Here is a 20,000-nt window from a genome sequence, read left to right on the forward strand (position 1 = left end):
GCACCACTGTATCTTCTTGTGACTGAGATATAAAATTAGCATCAGAGGTCACCCAAATGTTTTCTCCATGATATTTCATAACAGCTGGTATAGTCCACCCTCCTGATCCCAGTGTCCCTCTGTAGGTTTTCCCTTACGAAAGAAATACTCCTCCACAGTGTTTCTCATATTGCCTGGAAAAACACTGCAAGGAACATTGCTTCCTTCCAGCCAGCAGAGCGTACCCAGGAGAAAAAGCTGCAGCTTGCCATGTGATACAGCAAGCTGCACCTTCCATCTGTTTGAGTCAATTTGCTGGAAGGAAGCAAGTAGAGCTCCAACCAGCTATGCCCTGCAGCAGGCAGCAATCCTTCCTTACCAGTCAATTTGTCTGTGAGGAATGTAGCAATCTGGTGTGAAAGCAGCAGGCTAATTTCCTCCCCTATAAGCAGATCTACATGGAAGTGGGGATATTCACACTTAAGTAATTTATGTGTTGCTCTTTGCACATATGCACTTCATATGTAGGAAGAGAGGCAAGGAAAGACAGACTTGAGAGAAACTGCATTTTCTTCTCCAAAACAAAATAAGCCAGTTAAGACGGAACTCAGGTTTGCAGGATTTGAATGCATTTAGAACTGACATTGTGCCAAATCACGTAAAAGACAAGAATAGTAAAGTCTTCTGCTTACCCTCCTCCCAGTACCCTTATGGACCACAGGCACGCGTTCCTCCCCCGTGAGAGAATTTATGTCCAATTTGCTAGGGTCCTTACAGCGCTGCCTCCTTTGTTTAGGCTTTTCTGAAAAGTTCTGAAAGGAATATTAGTGAAAATATAAGTGACGCTCCCTTCCAAGTAAATGTGCACAGGACTGGAATATGAGACTTGTACTCACTGTGCCAAAGCCAGGGATTTCAAGCGTGTAGTCAGACTGCTGTCTCAGCCAGTCCAGAAGACTCTTATTTGGAACAATCTTCTCTGCCTGGACATTAGTGCCTGGAACGGTCTGCGGACTTGAGGTAGTAATGGCTGGCCCATCAGGGTTAGGATTACTTGGTACAGTCTGGGTTTGATCTTCCTGAATAATATAATGGGAAGAGTGAGAAAGAAAGGCACTACTGAGATGCAGAAATAATACTGAATTTTCCAAATGTCATTGCAAAATGAACACAATATCTGATCCAGCCATTGCAACTACCCTAGCTAAACCCAGGCTGCAAGAATGGCAAACTATTTCCTTGGGGAGGGGTGTGGATTTCTCCTTGATTAGGTTGCACAGGGGGCAGACCCCCACCCCCAGTACCCTGACACCATTATTTAATAAGAATAAAACAAAACATAACATTTGCACTTGGCACTAAGCAATCATTAAAGTGCAGAGGAATAAAAGAGGATGGGGATTATTACTTACTGGCAGCCCTGTCTGGAGGGTTCTCTCCTTCAAAAATATGAGATCTATCCCTTCCACATTTTTTCTCCTGCCCCGTCTCCTCCTCATGGCAGCATCATCTCTTCGTAGACTCCCATTGACGATCTGTCCTGTGACAGGATGAATTAACCCTGCCTGAAGGATACCAGACAAGTCCATACCAAGGGAGCCCTGCAGAGCATTCACTGTCCCTAGCTTAGGTATATTTGTGCTCAGGGAGAAAGGAGAGCTGCTTGCTGGTGACCCATCAGGCACTCTTGAGAGGTCTACTGCTGCATCCCGCCAGCCGTTCAACACGATGGAAGGGTGGGGGTGGGAAGCCACGAGCTGTTCAAGGCTCCTCTGCTTGGCATCTCTCTCCATCTCAAATTCATATGGTTGCCTGTGCTTGTGTTCATCTTTGACGAAAGTGGGCGCCAGGAAACCTTCCTGTGTTTAAAACCAGGAGTGGATAGAAAGGCACAGTTACAACAATCTGTCCTAATGGAGACTGCATACATAATTTTCTAATATTCTCAAGCAACTTATAAATTCAACACCCTTTTCTAAAAGAAATACTGTACCTGAATGTAGCTATTTTTAAAGGATGCCAGAATGATAGTGTCAGTATTTTTAAGAACAGTAAGTTGATGCAGTATTGAGCATATGTTTATTACTTATGGACATGAGTTTGAAACATTATACAAGTAACACTGTGCAGCAGGCAAAGACGTCTACCCAAGCTCACCTTCTGGACCTGTGCAGCTATCACTCCATTGCTGAAGCTGGGTTCGGAGGTCTCTGGTTCAGTGTAGCTGTTTCTATTGCCAGTACTGCTGGATAATGCAGGAGTCGGCATCACAGTTTGTATTTCAAATGGCTGGCTGGAAGAAGGCCACTTGCCCTTTAAGATGGCATGGCAGATGTTGTCTATGCGGTTAATGATCACCCGATCCTGTCAAAGAAGCAGATATGTTTCACTAGCTTGCATGTGCTGTAAGTTCTAATCCTTCCAAGAACTACAACTAGGCAACTAGTTTAGCTTCAGGTGTTCCTTTTCCAGGTGATACAGAGGCTAATAGCTTGACCAGCCTGTAAGTTAACCATCCTGCATAGCGGAAGCAAGGCGGTAGGCCTGTACATGTAAGACACACGACACTTGGTCACTCCTATAGAAAGGGTTCATTCCAGGGTACATACCATACAAAGTTTTAAATTGACAGCTTTCAGCCAAGAAAATGACTGGAGCCATTATGCAGATACATTCTCTATTTCTGTTGCATTTTTAAAAATCGCATTTGAAAGTATGATTGGACGTTTACCAATAAGCAACACAGGCTGGAAAATAAACCTCTACAGTCTACCCTTCCACCACACATCAATTTGCTCCTTTCTCTACATCATAATTTAAAGCTACTTGGGGGACGCGGGTGGCGCTGTGGGTTAAATCACAGAGCCTAGGACCTGCAGAACCGCAGAAGGTCGGCGGTTCGAATCCCCGTGACAGGGTGAGCTCCCATTGCTCGGTCCCTGCTCCTGCCAACCTAGCAGTTTGAAAGCATGTCAAAATGCAAGTAGATAAATAGGTACCGCTCCAGCAGGAAGGTAAACGGCATTTCCGTGAGCTGCTCTGGTTCGCCAGAAGCGGCTTAGTCATGCTGGCCACATGACCTGGAAGCTGTACACCGCCTCCCTCGGCCAATAAAGCAAGATGAGCGCTGCAACCCCAGAGTCGGTCACAACTGGACCTAATGGTCAGATGTTCCTTTACCTTTAATGTAAGGTTGATCCCAATAATGTCCTGTTAGGACATACATACACAAACACACTGGGAGCAGTTTTAACATCAGTAGCATTCTGATGGTTATTAACTTGCCTCAGCAATATTTCAACAATGGGTGATAATAACTACACCGGGGTTCTAAACCCTGGGTTGCAGGTGGAAGTCAAATGCAGAGCACCAGGATGCCCTTTCAAAATAAGATAAAGGGTATAGGAGGGAAACAATAAATAACAGGCCCGCCAGAGGCTCTTGTCATTTAGGCTGAAGTCCTGTTAGCATCACACACTCAGAACATGAGACCAATAACTAAAAAGAGATAAAAACATTTTTTTTCTTCAAAGAAAACCTCAATACTTCAAAACTAAGACATTTTTCAGAAGGGAAGTGCCCAGCCTTTTTACAAAGAAAAGGCTATAGCCCACTGGAATCACAAACACAGTGGTGTTTTCACATTGCTTATTGAAGACACTGGACAGCTATTGATATTAACACCCATATCTGACAAAATCCGACACTATAATGCAGGAAGTATAACGGAGAAATATTCAACTTGGAGAAATACTTCAATGCTGCTTCCAAAATGTTGCCGGATAATCTATTCTACTTCTCTCAATATGTTTTCAAAAGGGTTCAGACACAAGCCAGGTTGCACCTGTGTGAAAACAACATGGTAGGTGGATCTCAGTCCCTGTGGAACATTGACCTAAAGCCCTTAATCATGCATACTTAAGCTACCAAGCCACCTTAGGCCACTCTGAGAAAGAGTAGAGTGTCTTCTCCTGCAGAAGCTGAGCAATGGTAGGTGCCCGGACATCTTGCAGTTCATCAATCTCTCCGGGAACAACAAATGTGGAACTCTTACTTTCATCTTCAGAAAACTTCTCAAAACAATCTAGACGGAGTGGAAAACAACATGTAAGCATTCGCTAAAGCATCAAATTGCTCTTGCTTTCAAAGGCATTCTGAGGCATTGGTGGATCTTCAACAAAGAACACAACAGAGCTGCATGGTTCTCTGGATACCTATGACAACCTCTAGCAGCTCCCATATATTTGAAGAATAGTGTCGGTAAATTTAAATGACAGAACGGCATGTGCGATTCTGAGGAAGTTTGCTAATTATGGGCAGAAGTTTGATATGTAACACTAAGTGTCTCTGGAAGCTTGCAACAACAGATATCAGCGCTGCTACAAAACACCAGAAGAAAACAGAAGCAGTTAAATAATTCAGCTACTATGATTCAGTGGCCTAGCTTGATCCTAACCTTCAAATAGTATACATAAAAGCTCATTTTCACTAACTAACCAACCAACTGAGCCAACTCAGTTGGTAAAGGGTATAAAATGCAACATGCATGAAATAAGATCCTATGGAGTTGAAATCTGTTAATCCGTAGCCACAGTCATTCTGGCACTTGTAAAGATAGAAGATGTTGATGTCATGCTAATTCTGTCTTTTTATATTATACTTAGTGTCAAGTTACAATTCACCTCAAAATGAAAATTACTAAGATATACAGGAATGTTCACTGGCAGAAAGATACCCCCCACATTACTCTACCTTGATTTTGGCTGCTTTCATCCCTCTTCTCTAGGTCTTGATTCTCACACTCTTCCTCTTCCCTCTTCATTTCATTCCCACAGAGAGGCTGTGGAACAGGACTGCCCCTTTTTTCCTCTGTGTCATCTCCCCAGGGGTCTGCCTCCATACAAACAGGATGTGACTTAAGGAGCTCCATCTGAATTGCTGACGTCTGGCTTCGTGCAGAATGGTGGTAGTGGTGATGGTGGCAGGTCTGGATCTCTTGCAAGACTGGGGTATGCTCCTCAAGACTCTCAAATTCAGCTTGATCGTCCTCCCCAGCCCCATGCTCACTATCACATTTGGATGCTGCCTGCTCACTCGAGATTGACTCAACCAGCTCCTTATTCCTTTCCTTCATGAATGCATCCAGAGTAGTGAGAAGACATGAACTATGCTTTTGCTCCTCTTGCACAATGGGTTTGTCTTCACCACCATCTAGGGTCTTTAAGCAACCTCTCAAATCTTCCACAGTGTCAGCAGCTGTCTCCAAATGATCTTCCTCTTCCTCCTCCTCTTCCTCCTCTTCTTCACTGTGGCTCTGACTTTGCACCGATTTCTCTTCCAAGCCCTTTTCATGCAACAAGCCCATGAATCTCTTCTCAGGATGGACTTTGATATCAAAGTTATGGAGACTGGGGCCATACACTCCTATGCTCAGGACCCCTTCCATGCCATCTCTTTCAAACGGTACTGATCCTGGGTTAGCGTACGGACTCTCCATGTGCTCAAGGGCATTACAGGGTTCCACAATAAAGCTCTTGGAGGGCTTAGCTTCCTTAGATGAGGGCTCCTGGGCTGCATTCTGACCCTCCGTTTGGTCACTGCCAAATTGCAAGTGATCCAGGTATGAGGGCTCTCTTGTGGTCTCAGCATCACAGCTAGATAGATCTTCATCCCCATCTATTTTGCCCTCTGCTATTTTGGTGGTATTGCTACTGACATCTGTGCAGCTGGGACTGTCTCGGGCAAGGGAGCTATGTTCGCTGTTGCACGCCTTCTCATCATACATCATGCACATCAGAGAGTCAGGCAAAGAGCTCTCATCATAGTTAATGGAAATCATACCCCGGACTTTCGACATGAAATTTTCACAGCTGCTATCCTGGGAGATGTTGTCTGTCCGCGAGAGACTATTGCCTGAGCCCACTAGCTTGAGACAGCTCTCCGTTTCGGTCTCCGGAGATTCATGTTTTCTTTCCACCTGATTGTATGAAGGGGAGCAATACAGCTTAGCATTTGCTTGGTGGTGGCAACACAAGTTTTCTGTTCCAAGGACCCCTGTCCTTTTGTGCTGAGCATAGTTTCTGTAGGCATCCAGGAATGACAACTGGGGGTCATTCATGATATAATAGTCTGTGCGGTTCAGCCCATGTTTAGCTGTACCGATGAGCAGATCCCGGTCATGCTTACCACACTCCCACCACACAGGAAGGTACAGGCTTGGGCGGCAAAGCTTGAGCCGCTCGTGCAGCTGTGGACACCTCAGCACTTGCTCACGGACCTTCCGTAGCAGTTCAATTCGGTATAGGGTCCTTGCGGCACGCTCCTCAGTGATTGGTTCCACATAGATACTAGGATCAGCTGGGCCTATGAGTATAGAAGAGGGAGGGAGGGTAGAGAAAACCATCAAGGGTAGAATGGTAGAATGTCTTTAGACTAAGGTCAAAATACTACAGGTCTGTTGCTCAAGACATTTAGCAGGGGGTTTTAAGCAGTAAAAATAAAAACCTGAAAAGGAAAGAAGCAGGGTCATGTCCTCCATCATCATCTAAATTACAAGTTTAGAAGCCCCAAATAGTTCCCACTCACCATCTTCTTTCCAGGGGGGCAAGCGGCAGACGTTCCTGCACATTGCAACAAAGCTGTAGAAATACTTTTCTAGGCTCTCATCAGTTTTCTTCTCCAAACGTGAAATGGATCGGAACTGGGTCCAGTCGAAAACCTTCTTCTCTGGATCGTACATTACCCCAAATGAAGAGACAGTGCGATAGAAATCTGCTTGCTCTCTTCTGGTCCACCTGCAATGCATGGGGAACACAAATCCACCCATTCACGAAACTTGCTTTCAAAAAATTCCAATTTTCAGTTTGTCGCAATTATGTATTAGTTCTGGTCAATCTATTTTTTCTAGTTTGTGATACAAATTGAACAAATGATAATGATAACGTAGCAGCCGAACAGTTCCCAGTTTTGGAGCTGGAGAGGTGGCAGGTCTCACTGTAGAACTGCTTCAAAAATCTCCTTCACTCCTGCAGCTTCAAAGTTGGGCGAGAGACTGCCTGCTCTTCACACCTGCCGGACTTATCATAGCAAGCATACTCTATTTGCTGGCTCCTGGTGTAACGAGAACATTCCCTGCCTATTGGGGTGATCTTTGGTATCTTACGTTATGCCACAATCTGGAATCAAAGCATATGGGATTCCAGTAATGGTAGGAGCATCTGCAAGCTTGAAATTGCAGCATGCAGGCTATGAACCTGAGCTATCTACAGTGTTTGGGGTAAGTTATTAGCAGTTTTTGCCCATTTATGTTAAAACAGTCCTTCCAGTGCTCAAATAAGATCAAGCCTGTTCACAGCCCACTGTTTTGTATTACCTTTTCTGCATTTCCTTGTTGATAGGGTCCATCTCGTTGGCTCTCCTAAACATCTCCTCTTGCAGCCAATAACCATGGTTACAAGGCCCAATGATCTCAGGCCTAGTAGGGAGCTCTTTACGGTTGCAGCGCTGATAGACAGTGACGAGACGCCGCAGTCTGGCTGTGAGGGCGGATGACACAGGCCAACTGGATTTGTCTGAGTCGGAGCCATCCTGGGCTTCAAACATCAGCAAGGTCATTAGTATTTAACACAAACGCTGCAGAGTCCTTGAAACATCCCTACTGAATCATTAAGTACTTCACCCCACCTACATATACACGGACATAATCTGCCCATCAGTCTTCAATACCATGGTTGGGATATGCAGGCAGCATTGGGTTTCTGAGTCACTGGGATTCAAAGGTCACCTTATTTTTTGTTGGGTTTTGCTTTCTTTCCTTTGTTTTCTGAATGTTACGCCTCTGAACTATGTGGAAATGATAATCACATAAACTGAAGCCTACCCATTCTCTCAGAAGCATGCAGCCACACACCCATCCAAAGGGGAAAAGGAAGTTTGGTCTTAAATTGTAAACAAAACCCTGCTCTGCAGAAGGCTTGCTGTACACAAAAAATTCCCCTCAGCAATACAATTTCATACTCAAAGCCTGCTGAGTTTCATTGCTTTTGCTCCATGGCGAGAGGCGATATTTGTGTTATCTAACAATGCTAATACCTTGTACCTTTTACCTGTATGGCTTCTGTACCATACAACCAAGTCCAGATTAACGTCCCTCCAATTTCTGTCTTTCTTTAAGCCCACCTGTCAGTTCTAACCACTGATCCAGAAGGAAGAACCGCAAATATCCTTATGTGCTGCTATGCATGGTAATAACAGCTGATGACCCAACCGCCCACTTGGGAATCAGTGCTCTAGGATTAATTTGTAGACCAAGGCCTTTTCCTGCAGTGACCCCATCACTGTGGAACTCCCTTGCTACCCAATTTTCTTTCTTTAAGGAAGGTGTCAAGCTTTCTGCTTTGACTATCTTTCAGCAACTTTAGTGCCTTAGTTTTATGTAGCGTTATTCTATGTTTCATAGGGTACTGTTTAATATATTTTTAAAAAAACACAAATAGATGTACTTTTACTTGCTCTAAGATACCTTTGAAGTGTTCAGAGAAAACAGAGTAACAACATTCAAAATAAAACCAACAGAAAATAGTAGCTATCAGGTTGTGCCTAGAGTAACACTGCAAAAGCAATAGTGTCCTGATACCAAGTTGAGGAACTAACTGAAATACAGGAAAGTATATTTACTAAGAACAATGAACTGTTGTGGTATTGGCAGAAGTCTTTAATTGTTGTTTTGTATGTAGCTTTGCATGTAGTTCTCTGTGCTTTAATTTAATAATCTGTTTGTAAAATATTAGTCTAACAATGAATACCGTATTTTTTGCTCTATAAGACTCAATTTTTCCCTCCTAAAAAGTAAGGGGGAAAGTGTGTGCGTCTTATGGAGCGAATGCAGGCTGCGCAGCTATCTCAGAAGCCAGAACAGCAAGAGGGATTGCTGCTTTCACTGCACAACGATCCCTCTTGCTGTTCTGGCTTCTGAGATTCAGATTTTTTTTTCTTGTTTTCCTCCTCCAAAAACTAGGTGCGTCTTGTGGTCCAGTGCGTCTTATAGAGCGAAAAATACGGTAATTTACTGTTATCCTAGTTACACACACACACACACACACACATTCTTTTTTTTCCTCCTTTCTTCTCTTTCGTACTTCTTTCTTTTTTCTTCTATATTATAGTTTTACTTTTCCTTATTAATTTTTTATTCTTTTTTTATTTACTCAATCTGTTTGATGACGAAGTTTTGTTCTAATTGTTTGTGTATGCAACATAATTCAATAAAAAAGAAACAGAAAAACCCCAGAAAATAGTAGCTAGCATTCGGAAGGCTTGTTAAGTTGCTGGAATAAAAAAGTATTATTGGAGTCCAAGTATTATTGGAGTTTTTCAAATGCATAATTAAGGATCTTTTGCAAGATAGGTTCTTGAAATACAGTTTTTATTTGCTCTGGAAGTTAGCATAAGCTGCTATTCTAATCGGTAAAATTAATACCCCTACACTCCCTAAAACATCTAGAAGCGCAGCCTCACCTGCCATGGTGTCCTCCTTCTTCTCAGTGACTTCACCACAACCATCTGAAGTTTCCTATGAAATGAAAACAAGCCCACATCAACAGAGCTTACTTTAGAGACACTGGCTTCTGGGCCAAAAGCCAAATACACAAAGCCAACATTGAATTATGCAGTAAAAAAATAATTTACATTGCCTCCACAGCAGCGTATGTTACACATCTATAAAGGCACTATGAAACCACCAGAAGAACACTTCGTATTGTCAATATGATCCAAACCCCCAACTTTAAGGGATGTGAAACTGTCAAGGGTGTTATTTGTGTATGTTGTGTTTTCTACAGTCCCAGAACACCATCAGAACAGATAATGGAAGCAGAGTAGTAGTAGTAGTAGTAGTAGTAATAATAAACATTTTATTTATACCCCGCCCTCCCCAGCCAAGACCAGGCTCAGGGCGGCTAACAACCAATAATAAAAACAAGTTGATTAAAATACAGTTTAAAATACAACATTAAAACATTAGGATGCAGCCTCTTCACAGGAGGAGAAAGTAAAAAGAAAGAGGGAGAGGGAATCAAACTGATTCTAAGCCAAAGGCCAGGTGGAACAACTCTGTCTTACAGGCCCTGCGGAAAGAAATCAGATCCCGCAGGGCCCTGGTCTCATGAGACAGAGCGTTCCACCAGGCCGGAGCCAGTGTTGAGAAGGCCCTGGCTCTGGGTTGAGGCTAATCTAACTTCCTTAGGGCCCGGGACCTCAAGAGTGTTGCTATTTATGCACTTCCGGGTCGGCGCCATCGCCGAATGGCGGGCTCCCTCCGAGCTCCGGAGGGAGCCGGCTTGGCAGGGGCTGGGTCCTACCGCACCGGCGATGCGGGGACCCTTAAAAACCACGGCCAGATTGAGGCCGTGGACATGGAGACTCGGCTGGCACCGTTAGCGCTCTCCCGACTCGTGAAGGAGCCTTTTTAAAGGCTACGGATCGGGTGCCGGGGAGAAGCGTGGTGCTTTGAGTTCTCTGCTATCCCTGCCAAGCGCAGCCGCATGCCATCCGGCGGAGAGCGCTGACTTCTTCTATTGAAAATTCGGCTCTAAAGAAGAACCCGTGAGTAATTGGAATATGGACTAAAAAAAAGGGGACAAATTTTTAAAATTTGGAGCGAACGGGGGAGGTGGAAAAAAGGAAGTCAGCCTACCCCTAAATTGTAGAAGAGCCAAAACAAAGGACTGGACAACTAAGATCGAGTGTAACCTTATCTTGCCGAATCAGCAACTTCGCGAGGGAAAATTATAAGATTGAGCTGGAGGAGAAAAGTGGAATTGTTTTAAAAAAAAAGCAACCCCCCCGGAATCCCTGGAGCGATTCGTGAAACTGCCTGGAGAAAAGTGATGGAGGTTTTGACAGCTGTCAAAGAGCTGTCAAAAAGGAAGATTAAAATAGAGACTTTGTTATGAGGACTTTGCCGGTTATATTTGTTACAAATTGAATACAAACTGTTTTAAATATCGGTCAACAAGCTACTTGGTCTGGTGGATGTGATTCTGGAAGGGAACTTTGTTACTGCAATCCACCTAGAGGAGCCGAGGGACATTGCATGTGTTTTTCACAGGAAATGTGAACAGCTGAATGGAACTTTCAATCTCCTGGGAAACTGCAGGAATGGAACACTATTTTGTCTACAGAGGTCTACATACTACAGGAAACAATGGAACTATTTGTTGGAAAATGAAAGGAACATGATGCAATGCTTTGCTCCATGAATAACAAACCTCTGCAGAGACACTAGAAACTTTTGGAAAAAGAACATTTCTGTGGGAGAACAGAGAAATAAAAAGGAGGAGAATGATTGATAAGAACAAGGAAACAACAAGAACTGGACAGAACTGGGGGAACATTTGGGATATTCAGGTTTGACAAGCTTATGGATACAAAATTGGAGTTTTTACTCCTGGATATAAAAACCTGGATAGAAGAAATGGGCCCTTATTTGATAGACTCCTTCTACGATTGGACATCCGTAATTAAAGACTGGCAAAGAACCGGAGGGACATAGTGTAATGTGGGAACTCCAGGAAGATATTAGAAGTGGAGGGATAGGTGAAACGCAAAGGGGAAAGAGGGGAGGGAAAATTGGAATCCAAAGGCTGTAAAATTATTATTCATATTTATCTTATTTTCATCTGTACTATGTTTGAAAGGGGGAAACTCGTGGAAGGGTATAGATCGATCTTAGGGGATGAGAATTTGGATAAATTGGGTTATTGATGAAGAGTGTAATTTGGGGATAAGAATTTGTTGAAGTTAATTGCTTATTTGGAAGATTTGGAACACAAGAGGGGGTAGGGAGGGGAAGTCCTAGTTATTGGCAATAGATTGGATTTAATTTGGTTTGATCTGTTTTAATTTGGAAAACTTTAATAAAAATTATTATAAAAAAAAAAGTGTTGCTATTTATGGACCTTAAGGTCCTCTGAGGGGCATCCCAGGAGAGGCGGTCCCATAGGTACGAGGGTCCTAGGCCGTGAAGGGCTTTAAAGGTCAAAACCAGCACCTTAAATCTGACTCTGTACTCCACCGGGAGCCCGTGCAGCTGGAAAAGCACTGGGTGAATATGCTCCCATGGCAGAGACCCTGCCTAGAAAATCACACTTACTTCCTGTTTCTGCAGCCCGTCCAGCTTCTCTGCACTTGTCTCTTCTTTATCCACATTCCCTCTAAACAAAGCAATCCAAGAGGGGGTTAGTCTGCAGAAGCTTTGTAAGGCAAGGTCATTCTGACAGAATTCTCCAAACATTAATTCCACTGAAGTGGAGGCAAGCAGTGCTGGCTATTATTACCTGTGCTATAGGTACCCATCTGCCTCATAACGAAGACTGTTGTGACAGCACAGTCATGGGCAGCCCAACAATCATTCCATCCCCACCTTCTGCTGATTTAACACTTGGGGATCACCAAAAGCACCACCCACTATGGATACGCTTTCTCAAGGTTGTATGCATGAATGGTGCACACTTAGCTTTTGGAGAGAACTGCTCCAAGGCATAACCTTTTGATGTAATTCATATAGACCAAGCTTCCCCATCTGCCAATCCACAGCATCACTACAAATAGCTAACGTCACCGACAGCCTTTGTGTACAGCTCCCACAGCAATATCAGCATGTAGTCTGGATAGTGTTCACTTAAGCAATTCTGCTCCTGTGACAGATCAATACCTGCCAGCCCAGCATAAGCTTACCTTTCTGGAGCATCCTGCACTCCATCGATGACACTCTGCTCTGCAGACAGCAGCATCTCATCTGGCATGCCTACCTTCTCAAGGAAGCACAGGGCTGGGTCGGCTCGCATAGCATTGTACCTTTCGTAACCTGACAAAAGCCAGAGGTTTTTTGTTCAGTGAGAGTCAGCTGAGTGCTTCCAGCCTTAACGCTCTACTACTACATCTCTGTTAAGGGCCACGTAATCAGCAAGAAACAGTAGGAGGTAAGATAGGTGGTCTGCCAATTCTATATGATGCAGTGTTGTTGCTGAATTAGTTAAACTTTGTTATGTTACACAATACAGGCAAGGGTATGTGGACATAACACAGGCATAATACAGGTCGCCAGAAAAGGGCCCCATCAGGATTTCAAGTATTCAGTACCCTGGATAACTTATTGTCCCTTACTACGGCAAACAGAGGTATGCAAGTTAAAGAAATAAATACGAAAGAGGCTTATATTTATTATTGCTAAAATATCACATTACAGTTCACAATTATTTCTTTCTTTAATCTAACCTATAGTATAATACAAGCTGATTGTAACTATTCTCCCCCCCCCCTTTTATACAGCCTAAACACCCAATACATAACCTAAACTCACAACACACAGGCATTTCAACCCCATCAAAAAATCCTGTGCAGGATTTACAGAGCACCCCTATGCATGCTTGCTAGGAATTAAGTCATATTCCAGGCCACACAAAAAGTAATACCATGTTTGAAAACGCCAATAAGGAGGGATTTATCAGCCTCAGCATTCCACCAATCCACAGGAATTTCTATGTAGTCAATGTCTGGCAGGAGGAAATCCAGATCTCTGTGAAGGACAGGCAAAGATTATATCCCAAGAACGTTCTGCACAGCCATTCCTCTCATTTATACAAATTAGGGAATGAAATAGTCTTTAGGTTTAAGTGTAGCACAGAAGAGGTGTGATGGAACTCATGGGGAAGGAAATTCCAGAACAGCAGGGCCACCATCAAAACAAATGGTCCATAAAGGATCTCTCCAAACTGTTTTGTCCTTTACTAAGACCACATAAGTTTCAGCAAGTTCCAACATCTCTATAAAATGTTGGGAGTGTGAACTTGTGAAAATCCTCTAAGAATGTTCCAGGTTCAGTTCCTGGTATTTCCAGGTAAGACTAGAAAAGACCTGGGTGAAATCCTGGACAGTTGCACCAGTCAGGATCAACCGGTTAATTAAAATATTTAATTTTGTTGCTGTCTCCAGGATAGGTCTTGGGTCTCCTATCAGAGTTTTGACATGCATGGGTCTCCTTTCTAATTCAGGTGAGCTTATTGCTGCTCTCATCTGCATGTATTTGCAGAACCATGAATACCCTGCAAAGACACCACAGATTTCTTACAAATATAATCTGCAGTAGGTAAAAATATGCATTTGCAGGGTTCTACAATTTCCTGCTGAGTGCAAAAACACCTGCGCACGCACACACACACACACACACACACACACACACACCCCAGCTCGAAGGCAGCAACTCAAGCACATGCTGTGTATGTTTCCAACACTGGGGGACTGTAAAGCAAAATTCCAGAAGGCGAACGTAACATACTTGGCAGGAGTTCCTTCAAAGGCTTTGTCGGCTGCCTCCCCCAACACTTCGGCTTTCAAGTAGTAGAGCATCCGCACACGCAGCAGCACCCTACCGAAAGGAAGAGCAGCAAGTGATTCAGAGGGCAAAATCTTGAGCTTCCAATATGCTGCCCAAACCTAACAAGCCAATCTTCAGGTCTATAGGATGTGCCAGTTCATCTGCTGGCAGTGGAAACTGTCATTGCTGCCTTGTTAGAAAGCTGGCCTTGCAGGGACCAGATCCCAGTGCTAGAAGAGAAGCCACTAGGCATGCAGGCTGGGGAATAAGCAGCTGTGATTCACTCTTTACTCTTACTGTGCCATAACTTGAGTTACTACCCAACATAAAGGTAAAGGGACCCCTGACCATTAGGTCCAGTCGCAGACGACTCTGGGGTTGCAGTGCTCATCTCACTTTACTGGCCGAGGGAGCCGGCATACAGCTTCCGGGTCATGTGGCCAGCATGACTAAGACGCTTCTGGTGAACCAGAGCAGCGCGTACGGAAACACTGCTTACCTTCCCGCAGGAGTGGTACTTATTTATCTACTTGCACTGCATGCTTTCTAACTGCTAGGTTGGCAGGAGCAGGGACCAAGCAATGGGAGCTCACCCCGTCACAGGGATTCGAACCACCGACCTTCTGATCAGCAAGCCCTAGGCTCTGTGGTTTAACCCACAGCACCACCTGCGTCCCTACTACCCAACATACGTGCACATAAAAAGAAAATACATGAGAAAAGGTGGTATGTGAAGGGCCAGATGATATGCTGCAGTCAATGAAACGTATTGAAATATAATTCAGAAATTCCAAGTTTTCTAAAACCGGACAGTTAAGAAGAGGCACACTCGCTTGGTGTCCCCTTACTGACTACCTAGTGCCAGCTGGGTTGCATTTGGGACACAGGGGAGCACAGTTCCAATCCTGTGTCCATTGTTCACTGTAGAGAAGTGAGCAAAATTTGCCAGTTCCATAGCCTCTTTCAGAAAATCATGATTTTATTTTATTTTATTTTGCAAAAATCCACCAGGTTTTATTCAAATATGTTCTGAACAAGCAGAGAGCATGCATTTCTCTCAATGACTTGCACCAAAACAGAGAAGCTAAACATATCTAATCACTGGAATGAGTGGGTGCTTGTTTCCTGCACCAGACCTGGGGGGAACAGGAGCAGTGGAAGCACATGTCCCTGAGAAGTTTTCCAATTTCACGTGTCCATTTTACACAGTCTGGAAAAATCTGAGCTGGGGAACTATCCTTAATCCTCATGGATCCACAGCAGGAAATCCCAGCTTCCTCTCCATACAGTTTTCCAAACTTCAATTTCTTCAAACAGTTCTCACCAAGTTGGGGGGGGGGGGATTGACTCCTGGTTCCAGAGGTGCAAAAACAGGAGCAGACTTCCTCAAAAAAAGGTTTGAGGTACCTCCATAGTGAACATGCGCAGCAGCTGACAGATCAAACAAGACCCCACAATGGATAATGCACACCCCCCCATTTGCTCACTTGTTGCAATGTTGTTTTAGATGCTTTTTGTAGCTGTCATCGTGTAAGACAATCTCTGGATTGCAGGTGGTGAGCCAGTCAGCATTCTTGATCTCAGGGAGCAGCATCTGGTTCTTGGTTTTCTTCCCTTTCCTTCCTCTTGGCACTGGGGCTGATAAGCCTGCAATAGGCAGGGGGAAGAATCATGAGCATCACTGCAGACTCAACATGGCTCTATAGCAGATCTATGGCCAGATCTTTTATCTCCTCATATGAACTGTGACAGATGAGCAGGGCCCTCCACCTGTCATGTCATCTGGCACCATGATGACACCAGGTTACTGAAAAGTGGGTGATTCCACCCACCTGCTGAAGTTGGGCCACAGGGGAGTGGGGATAGGGGTCTGCTTCTATCATGGCCCCATGGGAAATACACAGGAGAAATAGCACTCCTGCTCTCTACACGGTTCTGTGCAGGACTGAACTCCCTGCTCATTAGCTGATGAGCAGGGGATCAAATACTGCTGCTTTGTCTGCATGTGCCAGTTCCCAGCAGGGAATCACAATAGATAACTGCTCTGTGTTCAGTCTTAAATCTTTTCACACCATGTCTCTATGCAAGTAATGCAGCTCTGATCTGAGAAGTGTCTTTGTTGCAGATTACAAATGAAGGTTCATTCACTAAACGGAGGACTTAAAACTTTTACACTTTATTAGCAAGTGCTTTATTAGCTAGAAAAGGACCCCATGTCGGAAGTTTTTATTTAGCTCCTACTTTCATTGCATTGAGGTAAAGCTGAAGCTTAAAGGAGGTGATAAAACAACAACAAAATGAGCTTATTGTACCTGAATGGTTCTGTAGGGCCTGGTTCTGTCCATCCTTTGTGGGAGTGATCAAATCCCAGATAAAACTCTTTATCTTCTCATCTCCCTTATAATGTCTGACACAGTAGACTAGGAGTGCTCGGCAGATCATTTCCATGTCTTTCTCGTTGAGATGCCATTTAAACCGGCCATGGGTCAATATGTCTTTCCAGCGCCCCCAGCTTGAAAAACACGAGATATATCTTACAAACTAATAAGGACACTTGGCGCTTTTCCAGCATCTTCCCACACTGCACTTTATCAATGAAGCCTGGCCAGGCTCAAGAAAAGGAAGAGAGACTCATAGAAAGGGAAACTATAGAGGAAAATGAGCAGGGTATTGCTAAAGGAGGGATCCTCATCACTGGTTCTGGATTTTGGACCCAGAAGTATTTATTCCTCCCACAGATTTTCCTCTAGGCATTGCAGAAAATGCCATGGCTGATAAAATTTGGGAAAGACTGGACACTTATTCTGCACTGAACACTTCACAGATTGCTCACACCACAGAACCCACCTTCTAGGGCCAGGATAATATGGGGCTGGGCTCCCAGGAAAAGCTTAACAAAAAGACACACCCAAATATAAGCAGGTTCTTCTCCACACGGAAACATTCTGCCCGTAGGTAGCGGCGCGTTCTTTCATTGAGGCGTCGCGAGCGTGTGGGTCGCTCATCGGAGTCGCTGTCTAGTTCAGAGAACTCCATAAGTTCATCCTCCTCAAAGGAATTGTAGTGTTTGGTCTGTTTACGGACACGGGGCCTATCAATCACGAGGCTCTCCTGTGAAGGGAAGGGAAAAGAAGAACAGATGTAACTACTTGAATCTGCACCCAAAGCTGCCTGGGATGGTTAACCATTTGTTTCTGAAACTGTAACATCTACAGATTTTTCAGAAGTAAGCACTGATATACATCTTTTTTATATATATAAAAAAATCACAGCTGAAATTGCCGTGAGTTGGTAAATCTATTTTTAAGAGTTGGCCAGAGACAAAACTGAGACTGTGCACCTGCCCTCCACTTTCCTGTTTTTCAGAGCGACTCTTTTATTCTCTCCGCCCATGTTCATTATTGTACGTGTGTTATGTTATGGCAGGAAAACAAGACGAAAATATCTCAGTGGTCTGTTGCATAGCATTATTCCCTCTGTTGTGGCTTCTTTTGCCCTAGCTGGAGTATTAGAAGGCATTATCCTTAGGCTACATTTTAAAGCCTCTCCCCATGTGAACCAACCCGGACCCTGCAATCATCATCTGAGGCCCTTCTTCATGTGCCTCCTCTGTAAGAGGTCCAGAGGATGGCAACACGAGAACAGGCCTTTTTCTGTGGTAGCTCCCTGTTTGTGAAATGCTCTCCTCGGGGAGGCCTGCCTGGTGCCTTTGTTACGTATCTTTAGGCACCAGGCAAAAATATCCAGCTTCTCCCAGGCCTTTAGCTATTCAAACAATATATGGCCTTTTAAACTGGAGGGGCGGGGTATTGCTTTTGTTTGTTATTATTTATGCATTTTTTTGGTTTTATATTGTAAACTGACCTGTGATCCTCGGATGAAGGGCGGTATAGAACTTTAATTAATAAATAGGGCAGACACCAGAGATGACTGGTTCTGCCTGAGGTAGCTGGACCATACTGAACCAGTTGTTTGACTGAGCAAGCAGGTACAGCAACTGGGCTCAGGAGGTGGCAGCTGCGTATGCTGTTTTTTTTCCAGGGAGCTGAACACTTCAGTGTTTCTTCCTCCCCACAAAAAAACGCAGCAACCACACTCTTGTTTTCAGTGCCTCCAACTAAGAAGACTGACTGTGATGGCTGGAGCCACCTGATACCTTTCAAAGGCGGGGGACAGGGGGGAGTTCCTTTCCCTTTAACAGCAGCAACTATCTGATAAGCAAGCATGGAAGGAAAGAATGGGCGATATGGTATCCTTTTGGGGACGCAGTCTTGCCTTTGGCAGACAACAGGCAGCAAGAACAGGAATACTTTTAGTTGCTACAACTCACATCAGTATAAGAGAAGGACAATGCAAAGCTATTGGACTGTCAAAATCCAAAGCCTGAACCATTGTCTGCATCTCTCCCTGGTCCAGTACAAAGTGATGGGTTCCTTTCATTCTATGCTCCTATGCAAAAGCCACAGCTGTCAACATGAGCTTAAAGACAAAAGGGGTGAACATCCACCTCCAGTATTTTGAAAATACAGGTATTAATTTGTTAATGGTTAATTCATCAGAACTTTACATGAAACCTGAAAACAGCACTCTTTTTAAACAAAATGGTGAATGGTGGTTGTAAAGGTAATACAACTTAAAGAGATATAAAATATTTATTTGTAATGAGGTTTCCCTCCAATGTCTGCTGTTTATATTGGCGTGTGCAGATTTTTCACCTTAAAAACAGCAATGTTAAGGAAATCAGCAAAAGAAAAAGAAATGGTAGAAAATAGTAGATCAGGTTTTAAAGAAAAAGACTTTAATTATATGCTTGAATTTTACATTCTTACAATGTCAGTTGATTTGATTTCACAGCACAGAGCATCTAAATTGCTAAGTGTGGGAGCTGAAGATAAATTGCATCTGGCGCTCAATTTAGAGACTGGTTTAAAATTGAAAGGCTGCTTAAAACTGTACCCAGCTTCATTCAGAATGTTAATACTAACTTCAATCACTGTGTTTTGTTTATGATGCATCTTGAAGAAGTAACGTTTACTTGATTTAAAAAGTTCTCTTTTCTCCTCTGGATTTTTAAGTGACAGTGTTCTATCTTACATTGGAAAATTTTATGCAAGTGTGTGTATGTGCCTTCACATGTGCACCGTCATGCAAACATATGTATTGTAGACATACATATGTAGTAAGTAAATGTTTTTCACACTACACATCAGTTCATTACTATAGGCCACAATTCTAAGCAAGTTTGCTTGGAAGTAAAATCAACAGGACTTGCTTTGCATTAAATACCAGGCTAGACTGAAGGAAGTGGCTGAAAAGAAGGAAGGCAGACAGATGCAAATCTATACACTTAAAACAGACTTCTTCACCCTGAGATGAAGAAGAATAAAGTTTAATTTGAAATAAACTAAAGCTTAGGTTGTTAAGAAAAACCAAAGTTGGGCCCAGTGAATGACTGGGGAGCACTTTGCTAAAGCTAAGCCACTATAGACCTTATCAGTTCCTTGGATGGGAGACTACTAGACTCTTCATGTATGAATTAGAAACAATTAAAATAAATAAGTACTTTTTCGTTTGATACTTACAACATACCAGGCATTGCTAGAAAATTTGAAAAAGGAATGGGCTTTAACTTACAATAGCTCTCTCA

The 20,000-nt window shown here is 43.5% G+C and overlaps 1 protein-coding gene across 8 annotated transcripts in view; it reads right to left on the reverse strand.

Annotated features, from left to right (window-relative positions):
* Nucleotides 1-20,000, reverse strand: part of CHD6 (chromodomain helicase DNA binding protein 6) — a 110,592-nt gene that overhangs the window by 4,717 nt on the left and 85,875 nt on the right. For all 8 annotated transcript variants that reach the window (XM_083746411.1, XM_083746406.1, XM_083746410.1 and 5 more), the window contains 16 exons: nucleotides 17,262-17,464; nucleotides 16,666-16,865; nucleotides 15,841-16,000; nucleotides 14,315-14,404; nucleotides 13,452-13,555; nucleotides 12,715-12,844; nucleotides 12,131-12,191; nucleotides 9,496-9,550; nucleotides 7,352-7,571; nucleotides 6,565-6,773; nucleotides 4,732-6,342; nucleotides 3,915-4,063; nucleotides 2,137-2,343; nucleotides 1,392-1,838; nucleotides 876-1,058; nucleotides 672-791 (listed from right to left, as the gene is read on the reverse strand). In XM_083746411.1, coding sequence (XP_083602537.1) covers nucleotides 672-791; nucleotides 876-1,058; nucleotides 1,392-1,838; nucleotides 2,137-2,343; nucleotides 3,915-4,063; nucleotides 4,732-6,342; nucleotides 6,565-6,773; nucleotides 7,352-7,571; nucleotides 9,496-9,550; nucleotides 12,131-12,191; nucleotides 12,715-12,844; nucleotides 13,452-13,555; nucleotides 14,315-14,404; nucleotides 15,841-16,000; nucleotides 16,666-16,865; nucleotides 17,262-17,464 — 4,149 coding nt within the window. The remainder of the gene's footprint in view (nucleotides 1-671; nucleotides 792-875; nucleotides 1,059-1,391; nucleotides 1,839-2,136; nucleotides 2,344-3,914; nucleotides 4,064-4,731; nucleotides 6,343-6,564; nucleotides 6,774-7,351; nucleotides 7,572-9,495; nucleotides 9,551-12,130; nucleotides 12,192-12,714; nucleotides 12,845-13,451; nucleotides 13,556-14,314; nucleotides 14,405-15,840; nucleotides 16,001-16,665; nucleotides 16,866-17,261; nucleotides 17,465-20,000) is intronic.

This window comes from Podarcis gaigeae, assembly GCF_964106915.1.
Source record: "Podarcis gaigeae genome assembly, chromosome: 6".
Lineage (NCBI taxonomy): Eukaryota > Metazoa > Chordata > Lepidosauria > Squamata > Lacertidae > Podarcis > Podarcis gaigeae.